Source organism: Apodemus sylvaticus, chromosome 12 (assembly GCF_947179515.1).
Source record: "Apodemus sylvaticus chromosome 12, mApoSyl1.1, whole genome shotgun sequence".
Lineage (NCBI taxonomy): Eukaryota > Metazoa > Chordata > Mammalia > Rodentia > Muridae > Apodemus > Apodemus sylvaticus.
Window position 1 is genome coordinate 25,838,433 of NC_067483.1, and position 16,697 is coordinate 25,855,129.

The following is a 16,697-nucleotide window of genomic DNA, read 5'->3' on the forward strand; positions in this document are numbered from 1 at the left end:
ACGCACACACATTTGTCTATGTGTCTGTGCATTAGTACATACACGTAACTGTCCTTGGAAGCCAACTCAGATCACCTGGAGTTGTGAGTCACTCAATTTTGTTTTGTATACTTTTTGAGATTATAACATAATTATATCATGTCTCCTTCCCCCTTTTTCCCTCCAAAGGGCCACCATTTCTTAAGTAGCCTGCTTCTGTGGTTTTCTAGAATCAAAAGCATCACTAATGAAGAGAAAATGACATTTACCCACTAAAGTGAAATTAACTTCCATTCTAGGAAAGAGGGCATACTTATTCTCATTATGCTCTAACTGAAAATATGTACTTCAGAATATGTTATACAAGGGTTTCTTACTTTGCCAATAAATACCTTAACTATTTCTATCTGTCACTGCTTAAATATTTTCTTCCTATTTCTACTACTCTTTAAGGTGTATCTGTAAGGTCAAATGTGATTTCCCAGGCTGTTTCAGGAAAGCAAGCCATGACCTACTAAATATAACAACACCATTTAAAAACTCAGAGAGAACATTACTTCCCAAGTACTTCCTTACAAGCACAGCTTCTAAATAGTTCAGGGAAAGAAAAAAAACGAAAAATGTAGAGACCCCAGAAAGGCACAGGAATTTCCTTTTTAATCTAAAGCTTTAGAGGAGAAACCTTACTTCCTTTCAACTCTAGCCATTTTAGTTTCAGCAGCTTGAAGAGTCCTTGCTCACAGCAGCAGAGCGCTTCTGTAATGGACCACTCATCACAATCTAGCTCCGACAGTTTCACGTGAACAAAACTGAGTATGAAAATTCAGAAGCTGGAAGCGTAACAAACTTAAACACAAATGAACAAACAAACAAATGTAATAAAAATTTCATTAAAGGTAAGGTTGACTACTCAGTATCTGAAAATAACAAACCTGTTTTAAAGAAGTTCTAAGTCATACAGACAGACAGACTGACCCATCCCGCCACAACCCACACAAAGGTGTGTTTATAGCATTCATCTGAATGCGATCTGTATTGTCATTATTATTATTGCTGCTGCTGTTATTCTTTCTGAGACAAGCTCTTGCTTTATGAACAGGCTAGCCTCAGACTCATGGAGCTCCAGATCTACCTGCCGCTGGGCTCCTGAGGGCTGGGCTAAAGGCTTGTGTGCCAGCAGACCCAGCTTTGAATCTGATCGTTTCCTAAGCATCTGGGAGACACCAATACAAAGCTGATTTTGAAAATAAAGTGGGACAAACCAAAAAAAATGCAAACAAAGCACACACTAAGATTTACAGAATACAACAAAATAGTGCTCAAGGGAACTTTACAGCTGGAATTGTTATTTTATTTATTTATTTATTTTAAAGACTTCATCTGGGGTATAGTTAGCTCCATACTAATTCCCACCAGAAGGAATCACCAGGACAAACTTCAAATTTAGTGCAGGGTACATAGCACATCCTAACCCCATTTTATGGTAACACTAAAAGGACTTGTAAGCTGGGTGTGTGGTGCATCCTTCCAATGCCTAGCCCTTAGCTAAGGCAGAAGGACCATACATAATAAGGCCAGGGGGCCATCTTAAGACCCCAGCTTCAAACAGATTAGTTCCAGGCCAGCCAGGGCTGCAAAGTGAGACTCTGTCTCAATAACCATCAGGAAATAACAAAGCAGAGCGCGGTCTGAGTGAGGCGGCTGTGGCAGAGCACTTGTCCCCTGGTCACCCAGGTCCTGGGGACCAGAGAACAACAACCCAGGAAGAGGAGGAAGCAGCCAGAGCAAACTGAATCTTAAGAAACAAGAAGGAACAACTATTAGAGCAAACATCAATTAAAGGCTAACTAACTGACATCTTCAGCTGAACTAAGAACAAAAGGGGAAGAAATCAGTTTAAATAAGAAAGGAATAAGGCACAGTACTTCTGATCTTCCAGAAACAACATGGGAAAATATGAACTATGTATATACAATGACTGCATTTAGCCTACAATAAATCACTTTTACCTAGAAACCTACCTTTCTTCTGACAGTCTCAAAATAAATACCATAGCTGCTCCTACCCTACTATACTTAGGTAAACGGCTTCGTTTTTCTGAATGTTAATTCATCTGGTGTGTTTTTGTTTCCTATAATCCTAATGCCTGTGAAAGGCCTTTTCCAAGGCCTTCAACAAATATTTAATTAATGATTGCAACTACATAAATCTTTTCAGTTCCTACATTGTAAGGCATTACTTACCCAAGATCTTCAGGTTTTGTTGTGCTTGCTGACAGAAGAGAAGAGATAACATCTTATTAGTCCACCCGACATGAGAAATTGCTGTACTATTCAAAGTAAAAGCTCAACTCAATGATCTGTAAAAACATCCTTCTCAGTCATAGGCTGTGCTGCAGGTCGGACCAGTAAGGCCAAGAGCAGCAGCCACTGTGAGTGTCTATTGTTTTCTTTAAGGGTCTACTTTTGTTTCTGTGGACCGGAGTGTGTATGTGTGTGGGTATGTGCAGTGTACCTGGCGCTCCAAAGGCAGCATGAGATCCCCTGGAGCTGGAGTCACTGTCAGCACCTGCGAGCCACTTGATGTGGGTTGCTGGAACCAAATTCAGGTCTTCTGCAAAAGCAGTATGCTCTCTTAACTACTGAGCCACCCATCTCTCCAGCACCCTACTCCATAACTGCTGGATCATCTCTGCAGCCCAACACCTATTTGTCTTAAAATTTCATTAAAAAATGTATTTCTCTGTGTGTATGTCAGTGTCACAGAGCACATGTAAGGTCAAAGAACAATTTGTGGGAGTCCATTCTCTTCTTCTGAAATGACCTGGGCCCCACAGATCTGACTCAGGTCAGGCTCAGTGACAAGAAATTTCACACATGAGCTAAACTGCCAGCTCACACCTGCCTTTTAAAGTAACTTCTTGTAAGTCTCCTGGATTAAAGCAACTGGCTCTGATTTCTGTCAGTAGAAAGATGAAGTAATAAGGCTTTAAACTATCACTGAATTATTTTTAACTCATAACCATATATTTAAATTCACAACCACACCACAAATTGAATACAGATTGGCCAAAAAAATTAATTAAAAAAACCACTGCCACAGTCAGCTGGTGGCAGATTTTTGATATGTGGTAATGATAACCTAACAATAGACATGCTTAAAATTCAATTTGTATTTTAGTCCAAATTTGAAATCAAACACAAGTTTTAATTTAATTTTTAATGAAAACTATTTCTTTCAGAGTTGAAATATTTTAAGTGCCAGATAACATTTATGAATTTGTAAATTCTATGCACATGTATGAATATGTAAAATCTATGCACAACAGACATCGATAAATAAAATTCTATTTAGTGAGGTTTCTCAATAGTAAATTGTAATATGGAACAATATTATTTACTTATTTTGATTTATATCATTATTAATTATTATTAACTATTATTGATGATGATGATGATGATGCTTTTTCAAGACAGGGTTTCTCTGTGTAACAGAACAGTCCTGGCTGTCCTGAAAGTAACTTTGTTGAGACAAGGCTGGCACCGAACTCACAGAGACCTGCTGCCTCTACTTCCTGAGTGCTGGGGGTAAAGACATGCACCATCATGCCTGGCTTTCATTTACTCATTTTTATACTGTTGTATTGTCTGTGTCTTTTGTGTGAAAACACACACGTCATGGTGTGTGTGTGTGTAGGTCAGAAGATAATTCCTTTCGTTTTGTAGGTTCCAGGAAATGACTCAGGATTAGACTTGGCAGCACAGTGCACTCATCCTATAAGCCACCTTACCAGGCTAATATGGAAAAATTTTTATTGAAAACTTCTTTGGGCCAGGAGAGATGGCTCAGTGGTTAAGAGTACTTGTTGCTCTTCCAGAGGTCTTGTTTCAAGTCTCAGTACCCAAATCAGACAGCTCAAAACTGCCTACACTCCAGGCCAGGGCATTGGCCTTCATAGGGTACATAAAACACCACACATGCATGTTTGCACATGCACACACGCACACACATACAAATAAAAACATCTCAAATGTATTCATCACATGCTAATATTAAAAAAGAATCCAAGGGGAGGAACTGGCATTTCATCACGAGATTTGAAAGACCCAGAGAAAACACCATGCCAGTGAAGACACACTAAGTGCAATACTGCCCAGAACATCTGCATGGAGACTGCTATTAAGTTTAATGTCAGCCAATATGGGACCCATTATTACGCAGCGTATGAAGAGTTGGACAAAGATAGCTTTCGTTAACTAAAACAGACTTGGGAAAACTCAGGCAGCTTCCTCCCCAGCAAACAGGAGGTGCGAGGACACGGAGACTGCGGAGGAAGGACGAGCCTGCGGAGCAGGGCCGCACCTCACCTTTCATTTGCAGGGTCCGTCGGGAGTACCGCTTGCTGGGCCTTCTTTCGAAGGAGGCTGATCTTCTTGCTTTACTCGTTTTTGTGGTCTGGTACTCTGTTTTCCCACTACGATAAGTGAAGCAGTCAACAGGAAGACAGTGTGAGGCGACACAAGAGTGTGATGTCTGTGTTATATTCTCCTGCAAAGAAGCCTTCTGAGGGAGCCACTGCCATCAGTAGGTTTTTTTTTTTCTCTTTATCCAAATGTTTTTTATTCTCCCGGCTTTGGTATTATATATATAACATTAATAATATAGGATTTCTTCCAAGCATATACATCACTTATATAAACACCTATATTTCACCCATTAAAACAGAAGAAAATGCCCATGCTATCAGGGAAGCACTCTGTCCTCTCCTAGCCATAGGGATTAAGACAAAATGTGTAGTCCAGAACAAAATTTCCAGCTCTTTTGCGGTCCTGGGGATTAAACGTCAGGCCTTACACGTGCAAGTACTCTGCCAATGGGCTGCATCTTTAGCCCCCAACTCAGATTACTTTCTCTATTATTATTTCTACAAAAAAATGTCTAGATATGCTAGAAAAACCACTATTGTACTTCTTTGGTTTCCAGCTAAGAAAATCCTTCAGCATTTCTGACATGGTAGAACAGAAATTATCTTAAGAACTCTCTGTGGCTGACTTGTTACATTACTGGCACTGTTATCCCTGCTTTAACTGAAGACTCAAATGTAACAGACATTTATAGTTCACGACAGAGGAGCTGGTAAAAGCCAATGGTCTTCAGCTACAGTATTATCCATATTCATGTCCCATACATTTTCTGTATGAGAGAAAACTTGTCAGATTGAGCATTTACTTTGTTACATAAAGTAAAATGTGGCTTATTATATATAAAATTTATCAATATAAATTAACAATATAACCGATTTCCTATCTAGTCAAGAAATTATTAATAATAACATTATTACTTCTTTAAAAATTTTGGCCAACAGATATCTTTGGCAACATACTTTATTTCCTGTGTCTTGTTTTCCACCCCAGTAAAATCAAGAGTTAAGTTAGAGTCACTTTCCTGGCCTGTATGCAAGATGTGAAAACTTAGGGAAATGAACCTGTATCTAAATCGTGATCCTAGTCGGATGAATCCTGATCGATGAGAGCTCTTTTGGACAGGTCCTCGGAGGCGGAAGAAGGCATGGTGCTCCACCGCACATTTCCATAAGTGTTTGCAGGCCTTCGGATGGTCCAATCTAAAGACAAAGGTGTGCTCTTGTTCTTTGCCCTGAAAGACAAAGCGCTGTTTGGTAAGTCCATGAGCCATGTCTTCTATTGCTGCAACAGCAACACAATCACACCAACACCCAGAGGCAGCTGAGCATGTGGCGCATGCCTACAATTCCACCAGGTCGAGGCTGCACTGCATACAGAGTAAACGCCAGGCCAGCTGGACAGGAACGGAAACAATAAAGGTGCTGGAGAGCCGGCTCAGTAGCTAAGTGTAGGCACTGCTCTTTCGGGGCACGAATGGTTCTCAGCACTCATATCAGACAACAACTAACAGCCTGTAACTCCAGCTCTGCACCTGATGCTCGCCAAGGTCATCTGCACTAAGCACCCACCCACACCTTGTACATATAATTAAAAATAAAATAAACCTTAAAAAAACCATTAAAACCTCTACTTTATTCTCTGAAACTTTTTGGTGGGAAAGGTGAATATGGAGTTTTGTCAGACAGGTGAGCACCGGGCTCAGTGGAGACCCTCATGTAGACAGGTAAGGTGGTGAGTAATCAACAGCCGGTATCTGGCCACATGAACATGTACACACATGTGTACCTTCATACAATTCCCTACGAACAAATACATATAACACGCATGAAAAGTCCATGATCCAAACAAACAGAATCATGTGCTAAGCTGCCAGCGTGGACACCTTAGTCCCAGCTGCTTAGGAGGCAGAGGCAGATGGAGCTCTGAGTTCGAGGCCAGCCCAGGTCTACAGAGTGAGATCCAGGACAGCCAGAGCTATACAGAGAAACCCTACCATCAAATACTAAAAAAACCAAACCAAACCAACCAACCAACCAAAAAACCAGCATGTGTTTTAATAAATCATGCTAAAGCTAGTAAGACACCCTAAAGCTAGATGTGGTGTTCCCTGCCCGGAACGCCAGAACCCAGCAGCCAGGGCAGAGGGAGCACCACAAGTTGAGGCCTGAATCCTGAGTTCCAAGGCATCCAGAACTATAGAGCTAAAGCCAAAAATCAACACCAAACAACTCTGAAAAGAACAAGGGTCATCAATTAAATATGACCACACATCCCTAAACACATAATCATCTTATTTCTTCATACGAGACTATTCATATCTGTAGTGATTTGACTAGGAATGGCGCTCATAGACTCATATGATTGAACGCTTGGCCCATAGGGAGTGGCACTATTACGAGATGTGGCCTTATTGGAGTAGGTATGGTCTTGTCTGAAGAAATATGTCACTGTGGGGAGGTTTTGTGGTCTTATGAGCTCAAGTCTGGCCAGTGTGACAGTCTTCTTTTGTGTTTGGATCAAGATGTAGAACTCTCAGCTCCTCCAGCACCACGTCTGCCTCCATGCCAACGTGCTTCCCACCTTGACAACAGTGAACCAAAGCTCTGAAACTGTAAGGCAGCCCCAGTTAAATACTCTCCTTCTAAGAGTTGCCGTGATCATGGCAATAGCACTAAAATCTAAACTAAGACAACATCTATACTCACACAAAGAAGGAAGTGTTAGTAACAAACTATTTTCAGTCAGAACCTCTTAAGGGACCTCTGAGGTGACTCATTAGTTACAAGCACTAGCAGCAATTCCAGATGACCTGGGTTCACTTCCCAGCACCAATATGGTGACTCAATGACAGTGTGACTTCAGTTCCGGGAGACCTGATCTTTCCTACAACCCACTTCTAGTTTCCATAGGCACTAGGCATGCATGTGGTACATGTACACGGACATACATGCAGACAAAATACCCACACACATTACATAAATTTAAAAGAGTTCTTTTGACTATAGCTGAGTATAATGGAATATGCTTGGAATGCCAGCATTCAGAAGAATGAGGATGTTGCACCTGGCTACTAAGGTTGTAGTCTATCATGCCCAGATAGCCTTCCTGAGCACAAAAAATGGAGACTCCTTTCCTCATCAGTGTTTCCTCTTCTCTGCATGATCTGGGGAGCCTGATTCTAATATCATGTAGTCCTTGGAGAAATTACAGGTTCAACTTCCTAGAATGCTTCTCCATGCAAATGAGGTATCCCAAGAACCTTAAACCTCAGCCAATGAAACACCTAAGAAGAACCCTACCTGCTCTCAGGGATTCCTATGTATATATCCATTGATTCCTTGAATATAGTGTATGCACACAGGCTGTTTCATTGACTATCATCTAAGAGAGTTGTAACACTGAAATCTTTGGAGACCCCCACCCTATTCATTCCAGGACTGGGATCCTGCTGACCCGCCCCATTTCAGAATTTGCTTCTTCCTTTCCTGTCCAGTGCGCATCAGGGCCCAGACACTTCAAGAAAAGACAGAGACTGTGGAACTTGGCTCCACTCCATCCGTTCCCCTTGGTGTGCAGCAATGCCTGGCCATCCCAAGGGAAGAAGGGAAGAATGAAGCCACAAGAATATTGGAAGAAAGCACTGAGGCAACCTATAAGATATAGGTGTGGGAAAGTACTTTCTAGACTGGACCCCATTTGCTGAGTAATTAAGTCAATGAATGACAAGTAGAATCTCATTAAACTAAAAGGCTTATCTACAGCAAAGGAAGCATTCAATTATGTGAAGAGGAAATACAGACAAATTCTAATCCTGCAACCTGGCTACTTTGGCAAGGAATCACATCCAAAGACCTTCTAGCTGTATATGATCTGGTCCAGAATGTAGACATGCTGGATTATACTATGATCTGGCTGGAATAAAGATAGATCTTTAGTATATGCTTTAATCTCTAATAATGAAGGTAAAACTAATTTGCAGAAGGAAGCAGCCATGTTTGAACTGAGAAGGAGCCAGAAGATTAGAACTTATTGCCAAAGTTAGTATGAGGCCAAGTAGAGCAATGCACACAAAAGCTGAGCGAAGGTGAATTGACTCAGTATTCTTGGAAGATCAGAGTGTATGGTGGCTAGAAGCCTCCAGGGTTAGACCTAGGGACAGTTAGAACAGAGAAAGAAACACTGCATTCGCACAGCTTGGGTAAGGCTCTCATCTCATCCCTCCATTCGAGGAAATAAAAGCAACAAGTACAAGAAGCCCAAAAAGTGGGAGACATCTTTTCCAGCTATACACCCTACAGAGGATTAGTATTCAGAATATATAAAGAACTCTAAAAAATAAAAAGAAGAAAAAAAAATCAAGCAACCCAATTAAAAAGTAGATTAACAGAGTTCTCAAAAGAAGAAATTAAAATGGCTAAGACGCATCTCAAAAAGTATTCAACATCTTTAGCAACCAGGGCAATGCAAAAGATGGCAAAGGTCAAAACAACCAGCAACAAATGGCAGGAAGGACGCAAGGGCAGGAAACCAGTTCAGAAAATTCTAAAAACAAAACAAAACAAAAAACCTAAGACTACATAAGTCTGTTATCTATGACCCAGCTACAGCATTCTTTGACCCATGTCCAAAGGACTTCACATTGTATTACAGAGATACTAGCTCAGCTGTGAAGAAATTTAAAATATAACTTGTAGGTAAATAATTGAACAAAAAAATAGTATACTGAGTAACCTAGACAAGAAAGGATGCTGCATATCCTCTCATATTTGTAGATTCTAGCAACAAATCTTTAGATCTTAGACTACACAACCTGAGTAACTATGGAAACCAGGGAGTAAAATGGAACCATGGTGGGGACAGGAGCCTTAGAAAGGGGAACAACAGGATACTGTTGCTATAAAGAAGAGAGGGAAAGAGGAGGGACAAATAACACCAAGGATGTTACAAAAAGCTACCAGGAATTATTTATTCTAAAATCTCCATCTCTCAATCTCAATCTCCTCTCTCCCTCTCTCTCCCTCTAAGTTAGGCCACTTGGAGTGACAATGTTTCCCACTCCAAAAGCAATTACTTCCTAACAAAGAAAACAGTGCCAGCCATTGAAAACCTACTTTTAGGTTGTTAGTCAGGGGAAACAAAGAGACTCTCCTCTTCAAACAATATAATCTATTGCCATTATCCTTAGTGCCTTCCAGACAAAGAAGGTACGACATACTTTGGACACGACACAGGACTTGGAGGAATCAATCTGGATCTGATTTCTCACTGGCCAGGATTAACTGGCCTGGAACTCATTATGTAGAGCAGGCTGGCTTTGAACTCAGAGATCCATTTGTCCCTGCCTACAGAGTATTGGGATAAAAGACAACTTATTAAAGGCTTATTTTCTTAGCAATTTCATTAGGAATAAAAGCACAGTCATCTAAATGTAACCACTGTCTACTACACACACACACACACACACACACACACACACACACACACACACACACACACACACACACAGAGGGATCCATATTCATTCACTTTAAGGTTAGTGGCATAAAATGACCTGAATGAGGAATTTTACTTCAAAGTCTGAGTAACACTAAGCTTTTGTTTCATGGCTCTCGGTACAATGCGGTACCCCACCACCTGTTTTCCACAGAACTACTGTTGAACAAGTAATACAGTTAATTCCTACCTGATCATCATCTTCGACAACCACTAGAGTTAATTTATTCTTTTTAAAATCCAATCTGGTTATCTTGGGCCTGCAACAATATGAGATCAACAGTCAGATTAAGGTACATCCGCTTCTGTATCAAGTGCGTTTCCTCATCTTCATTCTCAGCAGTGGTAAGGGATACGCAGCCAGCCCCGCCTGTCAAAGTCTCTAAAGGGAAGGCACATATTTTAAAAGCAACCAACTGACAAAATGATGCTGCCCATCTATCAGATATTAAAATTATAAAGGAAATAAGAAATATAGTGTATTTTGCACACCAGTAATGTGGCATAATAAATTCTAAAGTCCTAGGTAAAAAGTTTCAAGATTAAATAGCACAGGAATTCGATACAGTGAAAGCCACGAAGTCTCTGTAAAGGGCACACAAGAAACTATCCCTGATATGGTCTCCAGCTCTGTTTTTCCCAGCAACCCCTGAAAAGGAGTTTGGGTGGAAAGGCTTGAAGCCAACAGTCTTGGAATGTTACAAAACTTGAGCTCGCATCTGTAATATATGCCAAAACTCTAAATTAGCTCTAACTAAAATGTAATATTGTAAACAGTTTCCCAATTCTATGCTTTAGTCTATGAAATCTGTATAATTCTAAGTATGGAAGACAAAAATTGGGAAAGAGGAGAAGCCAAGCTTGAAAGTAGAACAGAAGCACACCCATCTCCCTTCCTTTCCATGAAGGGAAGAGAGCCTATGGAAAACACCGAGTGACAGAGCCCCGAGGGGGAGGGGGATCGGGTAATTTAAGTCTACCTCTGGGGAGGGAGGTCACAGATGAGTGAGAGCAGAACAGGAAATAGTAACCCTTGCAAACGTCTCATGATTCTGTTTCCACACTTTTTTATTCATTTATGATATAAATACACTGACTCATTAAAAACAAGACAAGAGTACCCCTGATATTCAACACTGCTTACCAGAAAAACAAGCCAATTTTGGTCTCTCCTTCAAAAACCAGGACTCCTGTTGGAGTCAGCCCCAAGCTATAGTCATTGCCGTCTCTTGCCTAATTGAAGGAGAGAAAATAAAGAGTTTGCACGCATAGGCAGGTTCCATGGTTCAGACAAGTGGTTCTTTTCACACTAAATATTAATTATACACAGGCTAAAATAATAATCTAGATGTTTCTGACAACTAATCCTCTTCAGGTTATGAAGTGTCAACCTTTATTTTCTAGTAAAGTCTCCTCACTGGTGATATCAAACTGCATCAAATAATAAAGATAAAAAGTAACCTACATTTTTTTCTCAGTGTAAAACTCACATTTATACAAGGATTATATATAATTCTGGGACCTTTAGTTTTCTCGTTTCATGATCAATCTTTCCTTAGAGTCTGGTCTTTTGTTTTGTTGTGATGTTTGTTTTTGTAAGAAAGGGACTCTCTACACATTGCTGGCTGTCCTATGTAGACCAGGCTGGCCTTGAACTCAAAGAACTCCATCTGCCTCTGCCTTCCGAATGCCCACACTGAAGGTTTGTGCCACCAGTCCTAAGTGACTCTAGTCTTTCAATATCTAATTTCAGACATTTTTCCTTATTACACATCCAAGATACTCAGAGGCATTCTATAGAAACTCTATCCTTCCCAAATACTATAATATTCACATTCTAAGCCTTTAGTCCCAACATGGATTTTTAGAAATTGATTTGTTATTTTTAAGTTATATGTATATACACATTGGATACAAATATCTCCGGAGGCAAGAAGAAAGGTGTCAGATTCCCTGGAGCTGGGATTACAGGGATTTATGTGGCGCTCAACACAGGTGCTGAGAACTGAACTCAGGACTCTACTGGAACAGCACATGCTTGCTCATACCTGCTGAACCATTCCTCTAGCTCCAGAATAAATTTTTTAAAAAGGTACCACAACACCGGGCTTACCTTGACCACATGCATATCAACACCATACATTTCTAGCCATTTGGCTTTATTCAGGTAATTGGTTTCAGCTTGTGCTGGTGTCTGACCTCTGAAATTTTAAATATAGTAATTATAAGATAATAAGCAAGAGAGAAAAAAATAATGATGTTGGTGATGTTAAAGTGTGATGAAATGATGAGCTACCTGTATTCCTTCCATTTCTCAAAAATAGCCAGTTCCATCTCTTCAGTCTGGATGGGCACAAACCTGAACTCGGAGACCAGTTCAGGACTATGTTCAGCAAGATCATAGTCACCAAGTTCAGCTATGAATACAAGTTAACACACTTATGTCATGTTAGTAACATTAAGAAAATGCTTTAAAAATTTTGTAAACTTAGATTAAGAAGATCAGTAAAACTCCTTCTTAAGCTACCAGCTATTCATAATGCATGGACCATTCTGCTCTAATAAATCTAATTTAGACCTAGGATTGGTCTGTACACATATACAGTAGTTTGAGAATAACCCCCATTGACTCAGGAATGCTTGGTCCAAAGTTGGTACAACTGTCTGGGAAGGATTCGGAGGCAGCTGTTGGAGAAGGTGTGTCAGAGGGGGAGGCTGAGGTCTGGCATTCCCATGCCACTCCCAGGCAGCCCGCTCTGTCTCACACCTGTGGAGTAGATGTGCACTCAGCTCCTGTTCGGTGGCATGCTTACGTGCCTGTTGCCATACTCCCTGCCAGGATGGTCATAGACTCTAACCTTCTGGAGCTGCGAGTGCCAAAGTAAACGCTCTGTTTTATAAGCTGCCTTGGTCATGGTACTTTGTCACGGCAACAGAAGAGTAAGACAATATAAATCACATTTGTTGTTGCTGAATTATTTTTAAATACACATTTCTAATTTATTATTAATATATTGATATATATTAATGCTTAGCTTTTGAAAATCAATTTCTGTATTTCTGTAGAGAAAAAACTTTGAGTTTTAATTCATTTTTTAAAGATTTATTTACTTATTTAATGTATATTATGAGCATATTATACATATTATACATATTATAATATGTATGTATATTAATGTATATAATCTATCAATATGAGCACCTGCATGCCAGAAGAGGGCATCAGGCCCTAGGATAGATGGTTGTAAGCTACCATATGGTTACTAGAAATTGAACTCAAACTTCTAGAAGATCAGACAGTGCTCTTAACCACTGAGTGATCTCTCCAGCCCAATCTTAATTCTTAAAAAAAACACCCAAGATGCAAGATATAATACTTTTCTGTAATTCTGTGTGAGGTGTATATACTTCAGTGTTTGAGGACACACACCTATGTCTGTGCATGCAGAGTTCAGAACAGGATGTCGGGTGTTTCCTTCTACTGCTCTGACTTATGGCCTCAGTCCAGGTGTCCCACCATTTAGATGACCATCAGGTTCTTGGATTGGTTTCAGCTCCAAAATTCTAGGAGACTTTGGCAGCTACTGATATGGGGCCATGTATTGGTATCTTTCTATCTGCAGATTAAGAACCTTCACTCGGTAAGTGATCTATTAGTCTTATATAAACCCTATTTGTATGCATATACTTTGTCAAGGGGACAAACAAAACACAGATAGCATTTTTAGATTAATGTCTCCTCTTCATTATGAATATAGAAAGCATGCTTTAATTTGGAGACAGATTATAATGAAAAAAGCCAAGTAGATAAAAATTCTTATCACCAGGAAAATATGCTTTAAGAACAGATATTCAAAATAAGTAAAAACACTCAGTCTACTATAAAGCATGCAACTGTAGTATTACCTACACAGTGACAAACACTACTGATCTTAGAATGATGAGAATGTAAACCACTAAGGAGACAAAACCAAAACCAAGTCTTGAGCATCATTAACTCTAGTTGCAGTATCATTCGTTTTAAACACACACACACACACACACACACACACACACACACACACACACACACACACAAGAAATGTTTCCTAGACTCAAATTATAGTTTTCCTTTAAAATGTCAACTTTTAAGAGAAAATCCCCTAGTTTAGCAAGAAGCAATTTAAACATTTGGGCAAGTTTTCCACTAACTTCATTCACTAAGGAATATTTTAGAGTGACTAACAGGAGCTGTAAAATATGTACTGGCCCCATCTTGTCTAACTATGTCCCACGAACTCATTTTTAAGAAGACTAAAGAAAGCAAGTCATTCAGCAACCACGATCAACCCCGATAATTCACTCTTCTGTTACTTGTGGAACAGAAATCACCTCGGTGCTATATTAACGTTTACTTAGTTACCAGGCAGCTGCCAACTGCTTCCTTGTACTAGAGACAGAAGGAGCAGGGGCTTGTCAGTTAGGACGTCAGTCAGCACCTCCATGGCAGTGTACAACTGGCTCTACTCTAGTTCCAGGGAGTCAATGTCCTCTTCTGCCATCCATGGACACCAGGCATACGCATGGTGTATACACATAATTGCAGACAGAATACCTATACACTTAACGTAAAATAACTAAAAAAAAAAGAAAGAAAGAAAGAAAGAAAAAAGAAAATAAGAAAATAAAATAAAAGAAGAGCAAAGAATTGAGAGGAAAAGGCATGAAAACAAGAACTTTTTAAAGAAGTATTTGAAAACCAAGTAGAATTCAAGAGTCAGACACTAGTAGTTTTTACACAGAAACAGTGCTGTAGCTTTTCTAGCCTGTCATCTATTTTTTTCTTAGACATGTATCACACAAAAGAATGTTTCAGCCTTAATCAAGCACAAGAATCACGTACCTTGCAGATTATAAGCTGCCAATTGAACTGCTGTATCAAAGGGGCACTCTAACCTGAGATCAAAATACAAATTTTCCATCAATTTATAATCTTAATTTTAAAATGAACGGCACCTTCAGCATTTGTTTTTACACACCCTTGAACTTATTTGTGTTGACTTGTGTGTATGTGGAGGCCTAAGGACCACATCCAGCATCTTGCTTTGTTTCCTTCCACATCACCCTGTGCACAGTGCTGCTCACTGGACCTCGAGCCCACTGCCCTGGCTACCGTGCAGGCCAGAGAGCCCTAGCACTGGGGCTGCAGACCCCGCCCCTGCTCCTGCTCCTGGGCTGCAGATGGGTACAGGGGATGCAAACTCAGACTCTGCGTGCTGAGTCATCATCTCTCCCGCCCTGAACTGAATTTAATTTCTAAATTAGTTTTCTACTACTCAAGAATTTTGCAGTTATGTTCCAAATAAAATAATACTCACTTCCCACTGAGAATATCTTGTTTTAGCTGAAGAACAAATAAATACCTAAGAAAAATAAAAGGCACAAATTAACTAAATAGAACAATTCACTTGAGGAAAAAAAATCCTACCACCATTTTAACTTGAGAATACTTTTCTTGTTGCTCTGCTCTGCTTGGCTCTGTCCTCCTCTTCCGCCTCTTACTTCAGACTTGCTTGCTCCTGGCCTCCTTTCTGTGCCCTCTGTTTTTCCTATATCATTTTTCCCCTTACACATTTCTCTGCAGTGAAATTCTGTAATTAAGGATGTTCTTTTAGCCAAGCAGTGGTGGCGCACACCTGTAATCCCAGCACCTAGAAGGCAGAGGCAGGTGGATCTCTGAGTTGGAGGCCAGCTTGGTCTACAGAGTGAGCTCCAGGATAAGCAGAGCTATACAGAGCCCCTGGCTTGGAAAACCAAACCAAAAAAAGAACATTTTCTCAGGATACAATTGTTCACACCTTTAATCTTAGCAGTTGGGGGACAGAGGCAGGAAGATCTCTGACCTAGCCATTTAGGGCTGCATAGTAAAATCCTGTTTGAAAACAAGCACGCTGTGTAAGCAGGCCTGATGACCCGGCTTCACTCTGACAGTGTGCTCACCATCTATATGGGGTAAGGACAGCAACAGTGAACGCAGAAGGAAATCCCTGCAGAGGTGTTCTTAACGACTCAGCTTCTTGGCCAAGAAGCCATGCACATGCAGTAACGAGGCAGTGTGAAAGGGATAGAAAGGGATACATCCTAACACAAGACAGACCAGTGAATGTCAATAGACATAAGATTGTAATTGATTATTAACACGTTATCAATTCTGTCTAAAACCCTACTAACTGACTCACTCGTCACCCCCACAGGATGCATGAAAATAAGTTCCTCATCTTTTACAACAAATAAAAGAATTAAACACTTCAATTTATTTTTAATATTTTAAGACAAGGTCTCACACTGTAGCTTGGATTAGCCTGAAATTCACTTTGGGATTGAGCTTAGCCTTGAATTCACAGTAATCCTCCTGCCTTAGTTTCCTGAGTATTGGGATTATAGGCATGAGCTATGTTACGTGGCTAGAATCCAACATCTTAAACATCTTGTTGGAGAATAGAAATTCACCTAACGCCTTTACTGATAGGCTTGGAGAATTCTAAAATCAGCCTTCTAAAGGTCTTACCACTCCTGACACATCTCTGCATAGTGGTCTTACCGGGTTAGCTCCTCACGAAGATTGTTTGGTTCCGAGGAATAAAATTTAACTCGAAGATGAAGACAATAGGGTGAACCAACTGCCATTAAAAGAAGAAAAGAGCTTTAATTTTTATTAATTTACTAGTAATCTTCAGTCAGAACATTTGCTGAAAGGTATTAAAGTATAAAAGGAGAGAACAGATTATTGTACCATTACTTAAAGTAGAACATTTAAGCTAA

General features: G+C 40.1%; 1 protein-coding gene across 5 annotated transcripts in view; it reads right to left on the bottom strand.

Moving 5' to 3' along the window:
- The window catches only part of Epb41l5 (erythrocyte membrane protein band 4.1 like 5), a 415,759-nt gene that overhangs the window by 373,925 nt on the left and 25,137 nt on the right, over window positions 1-16,697 (bottom strand). For all 5 annotated transcript variants that reach the window (XR_007980534.1, XM_052201089.1, XM_052201086.1 and 2 more), the window contains exons 5-14: window positions 16,477-16,555; window positions 15,254-15,298; window positions 14,779-14,831; window positions 12,193-12,313; window positions 12,010-12,097; window positions 11,041-11,129; window positions 10,087-10,156; window positions 5,465-5,634; window positions 4,347-4,453; window positions 2,223-2,250 (exon numbers count right to left, since the gene is read on the bottom strand). Coding sequence is in view for 4 of the 5 variants with exons in the window: in XM_052201089.1 (XP_052057049.1) it covers window positions 2,223-2,250; window positions 4,347-4,453; window positions 5,465-5,634; window positions 10,087-10,156; window positions 11,041-11,129; window positions 12,010-12,097; window positions 12,193-12,313; window positions 14,779-14,831; window positions 15,254-15,298; window positions 16,477-16,555 (850 nt within the window). In the remaining variant the exon portion in view is untranslated. The remainder of the gene's footprint in view (window positions 1-2,222; window positions 2,251-4,346; window positions 4,454-5,464; window positions 5,635-10,086; window positions 10,157-11,040; window positions 11,130-12,009; window positions 12,098-12,192; window positions 12,314-14,778; window positions 14,832-15,253; window positions 15,299-16,476; window positions 16,556-16,697) is intronic.